We start from the raw sequence: 14,920 nt of genomic DNA, 5'->3' as shown, positions 1-14,920 counted from the left end.
ACCAATATTTAGGAATCAAAGTGTGGCTGACTCTAAAAACACCCCTGACTCCAAATAGATTAATACCGTTGACGGTGGGTAACAAGATCCTGGACACTTGATGGTGTAATGGTGTCAGGTGCCTAGAGGACTGTTACGAGCAGGGGCAACTAATGTAATTTGAACAATTCAGGAACAAATATAATCTATTAAATAAAACATTCCACTGTTACTTTCAGACAAGATCTTTTTTGCAGGACAAGTTAGGTCCAACTATGGCCCTACCAGAGTACAGTGTCATAGAGGCCCTGATTCAAAGGGGAAATGCTTGGAAGTTCATCTCAGCAATGTATTTTATGCTCCAAGCAGAAGGACCAAAAGAAGGTTTACATAAGTCAAGACAGAGGTGGGAGTCGGATTAGGAATATTGATTAATGAGTACTATAACTGCAATTATTAATGTGCAGTACAGGCTGGTGCAATACAACTTCTTGCATCAGCTGTACCTGACACTGCAAAAACTGAACAGACCTAACTTCAGATGTGGCATTGAGACAGGAACCTTCATGCACGCAACCTGGACATCCTGGAACTGGGTCAAACCCTGGAAAACATTATAGGTCAAGAATTCCCACAGGATCCAGAGTTATTTCTGTTGGGAAACATAATGGACATGATGAACCTGTCCAAATTTCATATTCAATTTGTAATGATCGCATTGGCAGTGGCCAGGAAATGCATAGCGGTTACCTGGAAGTCCGACTCCTGCCCGAGTATTGCGTGCTGGAATATAGAAATGCAAAGCTGTGTTCCCCCGGAGAAAATCACTTACAACTTAAGAAAAATGTAAGACACTTATGTTAAAATTTGGCAACCTTATCCGAATTCCATAGGATCATAATTACAGGGAGGACTGTTGTGCCTCGCTACCTTACCCTCACCGTCAGCCCCTCATTGGCGAGGGGAGGGGGGGTGGGGAATCCATCCCATTTCAACCAGGAAAAATCGTGAGAAGAAAACAGCCTGAGCACTGCCTGCCATGACAATGACAAACCCATAAAACCCCTGATGTATATTTTATACCTTTGCTGTGAATGTCCTAAGTGCTGTGTGGTTGAGCATTAGTTGTTAAATGTGGAGGGTAAGGGAGGAAGGGAAGGGAAAGGAAAAAGCTTGAACTCTACAGGAATTTTTTTAAATAAAATTGACAATTGTAAATTCCAATAGCATTGATATTGTTTATGTTAATATTGACAATGTCGATGACTGAGTCTGGAAAATCATAAATAAAATATTCAAAAAGGAAGCACTATAAACTTAAAAGTCACTACAAAATAAAAGATTGTGGCACAATATTGGTCTAGTACTAATGAAAGGTTATCAATTTGAAACTGTTTCTCTCTCTCTGCAGGGGCTACCTGACCTGTTGAATATTTCCTGCATTTTGTTTTTCTTTCAGATTTCCAACTTCTGCATTTGTTTTTTTTTTTGGTTTTTGGATAGAAGAAACATTTTTTTTCCCTGTATAATGCTATTCACTCATTTTTTGATTCTTTTTAATCTGTGTTCATTTGCAATTATAAGCCATAATCAGTTTAAACTAATTAAATAAGGTTCATGGGTTTTGCCACTTAATTCTGGCAGTTAGATTCTCTCCTAATCTGTTATTCTTCAATAACAATACTGGATTTTCATGTTATGAAAAATATAATCCTCAACTGTTACATAAGCTATTATTTATTGAGAAATGAAGGTGAGCACAGTTGAGAAACAAAAGGCAAAATAAACTGAAAAAAGTGACTAGGTTACCAAGATTGTGTGATAATGGCCGGAAGATCTGAAATGTTAATAAACTGAGGGAAGTAAGCAACTCTAATTAATCCTGGGAAAGAAATGTTGCAGTAAAAATCCGTATCGTAAGCCTTTACAACTCACCATAATGTTATTTGAAACAGGAGCAAATGTGACATCATTCATCTGAAATTTACAGAAAAATAATAGCTCTTATTATAGTAATGTGGGCAACGCGGATAAAGAATTGGTAGAAATATGTTATTGTTCCCAAGATGCCTCGTTCTACTCTCCTCCTAGCATTCCATTCCAGTGAAGCAAGAGGGACTGAAAAAAGGAAATATTTTAGCCTCATGGACATTTTTTTCAGTATTCTCTCCAAAAAATGTGAACCATGCAATGTATTCCCACAAATAGGAATAATATTCAAGTTGTGGATGTATTTATTTCTGAAAAAGATGTTGGCCTTGTAACCTTTCCATCACCTTTATTGTTAAAGCTTCCTGTACCTGATGTCAGATATTTTTGTAGAACAAAAATATGGCATAAAAACCATCAATGCAGGTGCTGGCCACTCAGCCCTTTGAGTCTTTTCCACCATTTATCGTTCATTGCTGATCTTCTACCTTGGTGCTATTTTCTTCATTCTTTGATTCTTTTAATACTCAAAAACTTATCTTTCTATATTTCAATGACTGAGCCTTTACAGTTCTCTGGCACAGAGCATCCAGTCTGTCAAGACCTATAATTCTTCTAAACTTCAGAGAATACAGGTTATTCTACTCAGTCACTCCTCCTATGGCAAACTCAGAAACCAGTCTAGTGATTCCAGGCTGGATTCCCTCAATGGCATGTATATCTTTTCTTAGATTTGAAGGCCAAAACTGTATTCATTGATCCAAATGCACTCTCACCAAAACTTAAACAACTGCCGTTAAACTTCCTCACAAGTGTTTTCAAATCTTCTTGTAATAAAGACTAACATAACTTCTGCCTTCGTAATTGCCTGCTTTACCTGCAAGTTGGTCTCAAACACACTTGGGTCTCTGAATGCCAACACCACCTGATGTTTTATCAATTAAAATATATTGTTTTGATGATCTGACATTTTACCATGTCATATTTTCACATTCACTCAGTTTATTCATTCTCTAATGCCTCTTCACATCCTCTTTTCTATTAATTTAGTCTCATACTCTCACTAAATGTGCCGTTTAATCACCTCAGTCAAATGGTTGATGTATGCTTATTATTTCCAACATTTTCTGTTTTTATTTCATTTCATTCCTACTCTGCTTTCTGTGTGATAACCAATTCTCAATCCATGTCACCATTTTACTCCTAATCCTATGTTCTCTAACCTATAAGTAATAAAGTTAAAAGCATAGAAACAAAGCTTCAGACCAGACATTTGTGCCAACAATCAATTTGCACCAATTTAAATTAATTCTACTCTAATACCATTTTATCATCAACTCCCACCAGCATCTACCACTGGCCTACATACTGAGGATAATTGGGAGGAATCTGGAATGCCCGAGGAAACCCCGATGGTTTCATGGTGAATGTGAAAACTCCACAGACAGACAGCATTCAATTTTAGGTTTGAATCCATGTCAGTGGTACTGTGGGCAAATGCTCTACGAGCTGCACCTCTGTTCTGCCCTTACTAAACAATATCTTGGGATATTTTCAAAAAGATTTTAAACATCCAAATATCAAGAATTTAAGTTCCTGAAGGAAGGCAATAGCTGTATCCATTAAAAATAGATGTGATAGCTGTTGGTTGTTTTTGCAAGAGGTGTGAAGAAACTCTATCAGGCAGATCACCACCTATTTCTGGTAGCAAAAGGTTCTGCCTTATTTTGAGACCTGTATCTTAACCATCACATTGCACACTCTAAAAAGATGCTCTATTGCAGCAAGCTCATTTCAAGGTGGAACGGTATTATATCTCACACTGGCTCGATGAAAGGTGGTTGCTTAGCCCCGTGTGTGTAGGGGAAGTTTATCACAAGGGGTGAATGCCAGGGCACTCTAATTCTTTTGATGTTCATCTCCTCCGAACACTCCCTATCATCACAAAATTAATTATAGATTTCTGGTTTGAGATTTCACCTTCCTCCTAATGACCCTGCCCAGTTTCAATGGAACACAAGGGAAAAAAAGTCATCATTATGCACCTTCTGCCACATGGTCTATCTAAGTCACTCCGAGGTCTTTCATAACTCATAGGGACAATAACTTAGCAAGAGGGTCAGAGGAATGCCCTGATTAAGCTAGAATGATATGGCAAATGGTGCAGAGTAGTTTTATTTTCATGACTCTCCTATTTCTATCAAACCATGTTAATATCAGCCATTGTTTCTAAAAACAAATGAAAGAATCACATTTATTGCTGCTTCTTTTTGATTAATAATCTACTTATTTTCTTTCACTTTTATCAGTAAATGAGATAACATAGTTCAGCACGGTGCTGAGAGACGAACATTGAGTACAATTTTTTTGATAAATACAAAGGGATGGGTGGAGGAGCAGGTTGTGTTGAGGAAACAGGGAGGCTGAAGAAGAACTTGGATGAGGAGAATGTATTTCAATTGCCACTTCCCTGCCCTTTGTTGGAAAGTACATGGCCATGCACTTTGGTAGAAGAAATAAATGGACAGACTATTTTCTAAATGGGGGCAAAATTGAAAATTCCTAGATGCAAAGGGTAAACTTGCAGGTTGAGTCAGTGGTGAGGAAGGCAAATGTCATGCTGGCATCATTTCAAGAGGAATAGAATATAAGAGCAGGATGTGATATTGAGGCACTGGTGAGACCTCATTTGGAGTATTGTGAGCAGTTTTGGGATCCTCATTTAAGAAAAGATGGACTGACATTGGAGAGGGTTCAAAGGAGCTACACAAGGATGATTCCAGGATTGAAAGGGTTATCATATGAGGATTGTTTGACAGCTCTTGACCTGTCCTTGTTGGAATTTAGGAGAATTTGGTGGGGGGGGAGGGGGGGAAATCTCATTGAAACATTTTGAATGTTGAAAGGCATGAAGAGATTAAATGTAGAAAGGTTGTTTCCCATCGTGGGAGAGTCTAGAACAAGGGGGCACAACTTTAGGATTGGAGGGCATCCATTTAGAACAAAAATGCAAAGAAATTTCTTGACCTGAAGATGATAACTCTGTGGAATTTATTGTCACAAGTGGTTGTGGAGACCAAGTCATTGGATGTATTAAATGGAGAGATTGATAGGTTATTGATTAGCCAGGGAATCAAAGGTTATGGGAAGAAGGCCGGGGAGTGAGGCTGAGTGGCAAAATGGATCACCTCATGACTGAAAGGTGGGACAAACTCAGTGGGCTAAATGGCCTTTTCTTGCCCCTATGTCTTATACTTTAAGCCCAAAATATCAAATCTCTTAGATAGACACTGAGGTATCTAAAGAAAAGAAAACATGGAGCCACCAGATACCTATGTAAAATAAAATTATTCTGTAAACATCAGCAATGATGAACCATGTAGGTATAATATTGAGTAATAATAAGCTTGGAAACATTTATTATTTTACATTTTAGAAAATTAAAACTGCAGTCTATTATTTCTCACCCTTTAATCTGTGCAAAGCCAGTTACCAGCGTGGTCCCATACAAAGCTTTGAACTCCAAAAATTTACTTCCATCTGTCAAACGGCTCAGTATCTATAAAATATTAAATATATTTAACATCCAATATTTCATTTCTCAAAAGTACTGAGTGACTGAATTGAGCATTCAAGCAACTAGTTAGTTAACTGTTCCAAAATAACAGTGAAAAGCCATGCCATTGTTATTTTTATATATATATATACAGTATTAATTACCTTAAATGCAGAAGACAAATTAAAAATGAAAATTCAATAGCATAAGTTCAAGATTATGTTTTAATTTAATTTTGAAAGTCAGAATTTTCTTCTTGGATGCTTAATAATCAATTTCCCTTTTTAGTTCTAATACATCAGAATAAGTTTCTCCAGCAATGTTTTTCTGGTTCCAGATTTCAGTATCTGCAGACATTTATTTTCATACAATAACAGCAAGCAATTTCAGAATGTTTATCTTTTGTAGATTTTGCATCCTGAGCCAAATATTGCAATAAATGCTTCCCCAAACGGAGTTCGAAATAAACCACTTCCCAATTGCTTCTGAGCTATTTAGACTAAGAGAGACCCAAGTTCCGTCCTATTATATGAAGATAGCTGATTCCTGTAGGTTTCTGTTGAAACCAATGACCTTTGTAGATAAGACTAAATTTGGATTCATATATTCACCAAGATGAAGAAACATAACAATATAAAATAACCAGTTATGTGACGATTGCCTTGAAAAACAAAGTTCTGCAAGGGAATACAATTGAGACAGATACCGTAATCAAATCAAAGATTAAAAAAAAAATCCCTCATCACTCCTCCAAGAATAGAAGATCAGACATCAAGCAAATGTATGAAGTATAGAGATTAACTCATTCTGAAAAGTCAATACCAGACCAAAGGTTCTTGGATGATGTTTTTGGTAATTGTATAGTCTACCTACATTCAGCCTGATCAATTTGGAATACTGGGATTGCAGAAAGAACCAAAGGTTTGCATTTATGTAGTACTTTCATGACCTCATGACATCCCAAAATATTAAAGGTTAATTTAGTTGAAGCATTTTTGTTTTTGTACTATTAAAAATGCAATACTCAATGTTCCTTGAAAAAATAATAAGAGACCACATCACCGAATTTTTGTCATACTGAAGATAAATATTGGTCAAGACTGAAAAAGTATGAATCTAATAACAAAATAGAAGAAAATGTCCTGTGAAGTATGTAGCAATTCAATCTATTGTGGCAATCACGTTTGCAACAACGAACCGACCCCACTTGTCATGCGCAGTTGGCGGGGCAGCTTCAGCAAGGATGGCGTCGCAGGACTGTCTCTTGCACTCCAGAAGGTTGCATATGTGCTTATGTCATCGAAACGCAAGCGCTGGGATGTTTTGGGCAGGACTGAGGACAGGCTTAAAGACTGCAGAGCTGAATTAAAAATAAAGTGGTTGTGATTCTCGAGCTCACAGCCTGTAGTCTGTCTCTTCACTGCACTCACTCACAACCCACTACATTATAGCAATATCTTTTTTAACGATTAATAGACAAGCAAGATACTGACATGATGCCCCAAATATTGTTGGACAGGTTCTATTTATTACAATGCAACATATGAATTAAAATCACAACAAATTGGAGTTATAATACCCAGCAGTCTTCATTCATCTTTAAATTGCACAGACCATAGGAAAGGTGAGTTCCAATCGTGTCAGAAAATAGTGTGAAAAGATGCAGCACAGAGGAATACTGAAATTCACTACAGAAATGCAATGACATTGACAACTCCTGACTCAAGTATGACTGCAGCTGATTTCAGACATTAATGATCACTTTCTGTCTGTCTATGAGGCTAGGTGACAAAAATAATTTTCAACTCAACAGGGAATCAATGAAGAAAATAATTACTGTAATGATCTTAACCAGGCAGCTTTCTGTTCTTGCTGCAGGAAGCTCATCCTTCTGAATCAGAAAAAATTCTCTGAGCATCAACTTCTTAAAATACGAAAACATTTTCATGAATAAAATCAAAAGAGAACAGAACAACTCATCTCACAAATGCAATAATTAGCACATACAAAGTCAGATTAATGAGGTATTACTATGTCGAAAGGCTGAGGGAAAAGTGGGTGGAATGTTTGCTGTATAGCTCAGCCCACTGCAAATGTCTGGTGATTAGGGTAGAGCCCCAAAGAAGTTACATAATAAAAAGAAAAATCATAAGGCGAGGAAAAGTATCAATGGACTCCTCAAAGATTTTACATCATTTAAAAGGCACAAGTTGGGAAATTGATGGAATGCTTTCGAGCAGCCTACATAATTCAGCCCCAATAATAATCCTGAAACTGAGCTCATTTCTTCTCTATTTGGGACTAAAACAGTTTCTTAAATGATGTAACTAACTTGAGTAGTATCTCAACCACTATCTTAACACTCACTTCCTTCAGAATCAAAGCACACAGTGACTGTTGTGTGTATTGGATTGAAGCAACTTGCTGTTAAACAGCACTTCTCAATTCCATGAACTCAACCAGCTGGTAGACAGCAGATCTGCAGAAACACCACCACTTTCACATTGCTCTTTATGTTGCACATCCTTGTTACTTGGAAAAACATATCCATTCCATGGACAAAATCCTGTAAATCCCTATCTATCTGCACTGCGGTATGGAAATACAACACATCGACCACCGTGATTTGGCATCGTCTCCTCATGGGTAATTTGGAATGAAAAATAAAATTCTGACTTTTCTGGGATTGGCCAGGTCCCATTATCCCTTGGCCTCCCTAGAAGTAATCTGGATCACTGCCATCTTGGGTTCGCCTACTTTTAAATCACCACTTACCTATCCAAACCTATATTTTTTCTAATCCTGCCTTTCTCTAGATCTCCCTTTCCTGCCCAGAAATAATTCCTTTATTTTCTCATAAAAATCTTCCCATATTTTTTGACTTGGTACACTTGACAATTATCTTTCACAAATAACATGTAAAATCAACTAAGAACAGGAATCTGAAGCATTACTCTTTACTACATACCAAGATGTTAATTAGGAGCAGAAGTAGGCCACTCAGCTTCTCAACCCAGCTCAGCTATTTAATAAGATCATTGTTGATCTGATTATAACCTCAACCAATCTGCTCTACTCATTTTCATCACTGCGTTTCAAGAATCTAACAACCTCTGATTAAAAATATTCTAAAAATATTCAAAGATGCTGCTTCTACTTCACTTTGAAGAATAGAGTTCCAAAGACTCATAACCTTCTGAAAGAAAAATCAAGTTCACTTTGTCTCAGTCTTATATGGGCAACCCTTTACAGTCTAGTGACTCTTCCAGGAAAATAAATGCAAAGGAGGAACTTAATATTATTTTTTTTTAATCTTCCTAAAAGATTAAAATACTGACATGCTGGATAATGTGCATTTATAGTTGTCAGATGAGGATGCAATCAACACTGTATCAGGAGGAACCAGCAAATTAGTAGCTAGTTTCTGTAAAGCTGTGTTCAGAGTTTGCTTAAAATTCTGCTCTGGAATATGATTGAGATTGGTTTTCTTGTTGTCTGTGAGGAGATGCCAGAATGATGTACCTCTTTGCTGTGGCTTTATTTGTGCACTTTACTATTTCCCTGCCTACTTGACTGTAAGGAAAGGAACCAAGAAATCAGACTGTCTTTCAGCTATTGCATTGGCAACACAAATGAAAATTTGGTTGCTGCCTTTGTGGTTAAAATGTAGAAGTCCCTCCATTGTTTGCTTTTCTTCCCACATCCTTGCCATTCTTTGTGGAGAATTTAAAAGCATACCTTAAGGTCTTTCCATAATAAATAAGTGATAACAATTGAAAGAATAATGCAGTATTGGGTTTTATTTTTACGGAGTTAAATCGGAGATTAGATGATCTCAGTGAGAAAACATTTCCCTTCCTACATTTCTTATGGATCCTATACTGTGGGTGGCAAGGTTGGCAAAGCGGTTAGCACAATCTTTACATACTATCTATAAGGAGTTTTTACATTTTTCCTCTGTCTACATAGGTTTTCCTTGGGGGCTCCAGTTTCTTCCCACTATTTAGTTAGGTCATAAATTAGATCAGCCATGATCGTATTGAATGGCGGAGCAGGCTCGATGGGCCATTTGTGGCCTACTCCTGTTCCTACTTCCTATGTTCCTATTTGAAACGTACTGGGGGGTAGGTTGATTGGGTGTAAATTGGGGCAGCATGGACTCGTGGGCCGAAATGGCCTGTTACTATACTGTATGTCTAAAAATGTACAATTCTTTGTCACTGTTTTAAGCAATCCTGTAGAAGGCTTCATAATTCACAAGCTGATAACCTTTCTAAGTAAATTAGGTGATGATAAATGAAATTTCATGAGCTGGACTCATTCAAAGTGCAAACAACACTCATTGCCATATTACTTTAGTAGAACTGAATATTATACAATTCACTTCCTTACAATGTGCATTTTTTGCAAACTATAGAAGACTTTTTCCATGATCTCTCTGCCTCTTTTTCTGATGTTGGTGAGTCATCCTCAATACAGTCTTATAAACACTAAGCTGTTTTCCAGATTCAGTCAAGGGCATGAACATGGGTATTCTCATATGAAGGTGGACCTTGCCAACCCAATGGACAGTATCCTATCCAATTCAAATCTCAACAAAATGATATGTCATTACCATGTCATTTTCATCATCTTTATTGAGTATTACCAGCAGAGCATTATTAAATACACATCATGAACAGGTACTCTTGCTGAATTTAATTCAGTGCAGGGCAGTGATGCTCTAATTCCTTATACAATCTAGCTCAACTAAGCACAAGCCAAAGCTTGAACTGGCTTTCATTGAAGACTTAGTACTTGCAAGGTCCAATGGTCATGCACACAAGTACTCACCAGCTTTATATTTAAGGTATGCGTGTAATCTCTTGGAGCAAGTCCATTTAGTTCTTCAGCTGCATAGAGAGGTTCTTCAAAGTCAGTTTGCATTTTTGGTGGAAGTTCAAGATTTAAAGTGGCTATGACATTCCTGGCACATTTGTATGCTTCTTCCTCTGTAGCTGCAAAATGATCAATGCAACCACTAACCCTGGAGAGTAGACAATTGTAAGATGAAATGGTAGCCTGAGAGGGCTACTTAAACACAAAATATCAACCACAGAATGCACAAATGGAATATTAAAGAGAATGGACTGTGAAATAATAATCGTGCTGTCTGTAGCGAGTAGTTTAGAAGAGAATTGCTCATGTTTAACCATTATCATGCAGGCAAGTCTGAGATTTAGTGAGTTACTGATGTCATCACCACATGTTCAGACACACACGTTTATTGTGCAGTGACTCAATGAATATTTTAACAAAATACAAATACATTATCTCCACAATACCCTGATTATCCCATTCTATCCCTTTTTTATGGAGTCTTAGAGTTATACAGTGCAGGAACAGGCCCTGCAGCCCCACTCATCTCTGGTATAATTTGAAGGATTTTTCAAGAAAACCTTCCCTTTTGAAACCAGCACCTCTGCTGCATTTATATGTGAGAAGGTTCATGATCCACTTCTGAATATTGAGCACAAAACAAATCTCACCTGCCTTCCTGGTGAGTATCAATAGATGTACTGGAATGTGACATTAAAATGAGAATTTTTCCTTCTCAAGTGGATGTTAAAATGAACCACTGATATGATTTTGTATGGAAATTTTCCATATAAAAACACACACCTTAATCAACACACTAAAATAATTTTCCTGAGTATTATCTCATTGTCATTTGTTATGGCTTGCTACATAAATGTTATCCTATCTTCTGGATTACAGAGGAGACAATACTTCACAAAATATTAAACCATTTATAAAGTGCTCTGAAGCATCCCAAGGTTATAAAGATGTAATAAAAAGCAAGTCTCCTATTCATGTTCAGGCTCAGCTCTAATCAACCAGAGGAATGAGCCTTTCACTCCTTAAGAAATATCAGCTTTTCCAGGAATCCTGTAATCCTCCAATTTCTTTTCACTATTGCCAAACATTTCCTTGAACTTCATTTCCTTGGCTGTCCTAACCAACAGCTATGTGGAGCTCAGCAATGTGTTCAGCATTAAAACTGAAACCATCTTTTCTGTTGTTTCAGCCACATCCACCTCGACTCCAAAACCACCCCCCAATCAAACCTCTCTCAACTTGGCCTCAACTGGCCCTAAACTCATACATCTCTGTTCCGCTTTCTCATATCCTATTCAGATTCACCCTGCTCCCTCAACCTCATCCTAATTAAATCACTGATCACACTACTTTCGTGCTTTTTTCCAAGTCTAGTGACACAAAAAGGTTCATCTCTCCTTTCTTCCTTTTCCATGGCTTCATCACTGCACCAGATTAAGAACAACTGTTGACTCACTACACTCAGCCTCATCTTTAACCTCTTCAAGGCAAATTAATTCATTGCCACCTCCCTTTCCCTTCAAGTTGTCTGAATCTTCTCCATCAGGTTCTGGTCTGCCCAGCAATAAAAAGATCTCACCAGTTAAAATGGTGGTGAGATTCAGAATGACTGACCAAAGAAAAGGACTGCTGGATTGGTTTATTAAATTCATTACCATTGAGCAGTGCTTCCTCAACATTATTTGTTTATCTTAATAGTTTTCAGTCCATCAATTTTAGATTACATTACTTTCCCTTTCAATCTTCTTCCACTTCTTAAGCCCCTCTAGCATGTCATGTCAGATGACTTCCCCTCATGTCTGAATATTGATAGTGTCACATCAAAATCTGAATATATTTTGCGCTTTATCACCATGTTATCCACAATCATTGTTTCTGAAATTAGACATTATGTTTTGTGAAGGTGATTAAACTTGAAATACTGCAAAATTACTATCAAACATTTTGAAAATTATGTCCATTCTCTAATGATACATGAATATAATTTTAATGAGAAATTAATATTTGGAAATCTAATTTTAGTGAACAATTGAAGCAGCAATCAAGTTTCTTGATCCAAATATCCAAAACAAATGCCTGCAAGCTCAAATAATTACCTAATTCATCAAGCTAAAATATATACAGATGTGAATAACAAATTAATTTTGTTTTTCTGCTTATGTTTATTTTGTCCATAATCACTACATAATGTTTATTGTCATACACCTTGTACAATGTACATAGACACCAAAATTCTTACTTGCTGAAGCCAAACAGATTTTTGTAAAAAGAACCATAACAGTAAGCTTAATTAGTTAAAAAGACAATAAATACACAAGGTAGATAATAAATATTCACACAAGTCAGAAATTACTCGATGTAGTAACTACACCTTCACAGTCTTGATATAAATGACATCAAAAGCACAAAAGAGCAATGACTATATGGAGAGAGAGGGGAAACTAGTTTCGCTGTTCATAGAACCAATGAATGTATCCAACAGACTTTTGAATTTGATTACATTATGTAAGCTCATTGATATTTACAAGTTTCCAGAAGTCAGTCAAATGAAACACAAAATTCTGTAGACGCTGTGATGGTAGTAAAAAAGCAGAAATGTTGGAAGAAATCAGCGGGTTTTGCAGCATTCATAAATGATAAAAGATATATTACTGATATTTCAAGCCTGAGCCCTTCTTAAAGTTTTGAGAAAAAGCAGGCACCGGCTGAATAAAAGAAATGGCAGAAGGAGGCATATGGACCAACAGACAAAAGGTGATAATTGGATATGGAGAGGAGGCAGGAGAAAGGAAAGGTGAGAGTTGATAGAGGGAAGGGGGCAGAGATAGGGTAAAGGAGTCAGAGGGAAAAGGGGAAAGAGAGAGAGAGAGACAAAGACAGAGAGACAGAAGGCCATTTCATGTCAGGCCTCTGCCTTGAGGCCAGCTACAGGAGCAGATGGAAAACTAAGTACTTACCTTTCAGACAGCAGCCCTAAAAGGCTGCTCCAGCGTCTCATTCATAACCAGAGGCGCCTGTAGTGCCCTCCGGATATGACAGAGGTAGGGCGATTGGTGCCGTAGCGCCACCCGTCATAATAATGTGGCAGAGCAATGGCTGTCTCCCTACCCACAATCCCCCAGGCAGCTGGAACCCAGAACAGTTCCAGCTGCATGGGGGATTATAGGTAGGGAAGATGGCCATTGCTCTGCCGAGTTTTGAGCCGCAAATAGCAGCTCTGAAGATGGAACGGCCCGGTGTGGCTGACCCAGGCTGCTGCCCCCAGCTGAGAGCTCCCGCTGCCCTGCCGGCCCACGCTTACAGCTCCCGCTGCCCCGCCAGACCACGCTAACAGCACCCATTGCCCTGTGGCCCCCGCTGCCCTGACGGTCCCCACTGACAGCTCCCGCTGCCCCAACTGCCTTGACATCCCTGCTGCCCCGCCGGCCCCCGCTGACAGCTCCCGCTGACCCCAACGATCCCCGCTGCCCCGAGGGCTCCCGCTGCCCTGCCGCCCCTGACTTGGAGGGAGAGGGATGAGTGGGGTGATGGGTTGTGGCCTGATGGCATTATCAGCCCGCCCTAAACAGCTGCTTAGTGTGGCTGTGCATTCAGATCAATCGGCGGAGCGCTTGGCTCCACTGATTATCCCTCTCCAAGAGGTTTTGGATTACACGGCTTGGAGATGGCCTCCGTACATTCAGGGAGGTGCGTGGTTATGCATTTTGATAGAGGTTCTCTGCCTTTACATTTGGACTTTTGTCCTATCTGAAAGGGCCGAGATAGAGAGAAAAACAGAGGGAGCTACAGGAAAGGAGACATGGAGGCAGGTGGCTAACAGAAACCAGAGAAGTTGCTGTTAATGCCATCCAGTTGGAGGATACTCAGATCAAATACGAGGTGTGGTTCCTCCATTTTGCAGGAGGTCTCAGTCTGGCAGTGCATGAGGCCATGCACAAACAGGTCGGCAAGGAAACAGGGCAGGAAAAAAGTCAGTCATTCATAATTCAGGAATGGTCTCATTTTGATACTTACTTTGCATGTAGAGTTGCACCCCCCAGCTCTTCCGGGTTAGTATCTTCCCCTGTTGCTGCTTTAACTAGAGGAGGTCCAGCAAGGAATATTGTCCCAATCTTGTCTACCATTACTGTTTCATCTGCCATGGTTGGGATATATGCCCCACCAGCTGTGCATGAACCACACACAACTGCCACCTAGAGGATACATCGAGAAATTGAAGTGATTGTATTCAATCAACACTGATTTCAATACATTCCTTAATAGCAAACATACATGTCCTTTTTTTTACTGCTTTTCTACTTTTCTATATAGCCTTCCTTTCCCTCTTTTCTGAAAATACTGAGACCGTCTTTAGACAGTACTGCAACCTGTGATAGTGAACTGGTGTTTTGTTTAATACCCTGACTGATTTTATTTTCTGATAAATATTTTCTACAAAACTATGAGATATACTGTAATTACAGGTGTAAATTGGCTGCAACATTTTTGGTATTATAAGAGTGAGTGACAATGTTTAAAAGTCTCTGGAAAGTACTACTGGAACAGTCATTGGTGACTGATTCGTAAATGTTTTGCACT

At 38.5% G+C, this 14,920-nt stretch overlaps 1 protein-coding gene across 3 annotated transcripts in view; it reads right to left on the bottom strand.

The window, feature by feature from the left end:
* Positions 1–14,920, bottom strand: part of LOC138763737 (probable methylcrotonoyl-CoA carboxylase beta chain, mitochondrial) — an 88,999-nt gene that overhangs the window by 42,943 nt on the left and 31,136 nt on the right. For all 3 annotated transcript variants that reach the window (XM_069938417.1, XM_069938415.1, XM_069938416.1), the window contains exons 6-8: positions 14,357–14,535; positions 10,298–10,490; positions 5,376–5,467 (exon numbers count right to left, since the gene is read on the bottom strand). In XM_069938417.1, coding sequence (XP_069794518.1) covers positions 5,376–5,467; positions 10,298–10,490; positions 14,357–14,535 — 464 coding nt within the window. The remainder of the gene's footprint in view (positions 1–5,375; positions 5,468–10,297; positions 10,491–14,356; positions 14,536–14,920) is intronic.

This window comes from Narcine bancroftii, chromosome 5 (genome assembly GCF_036971445.1).
Source record: "Narcine bancroftii isolate sNarBan1 chromosome 5, sNarBan1.hap1, whole genome shotgun sequence".
NCBI lineage: Eukaryota > Metazoa > Chordata > Chondrichthyes > Torpediniformes > Narcinidae > Narcine > Narcine bancroftii.
Note: the sequence above shows the minus strand (reverse complement) of the source record. Positions and strands in the feature narration are given on the sequence as shown.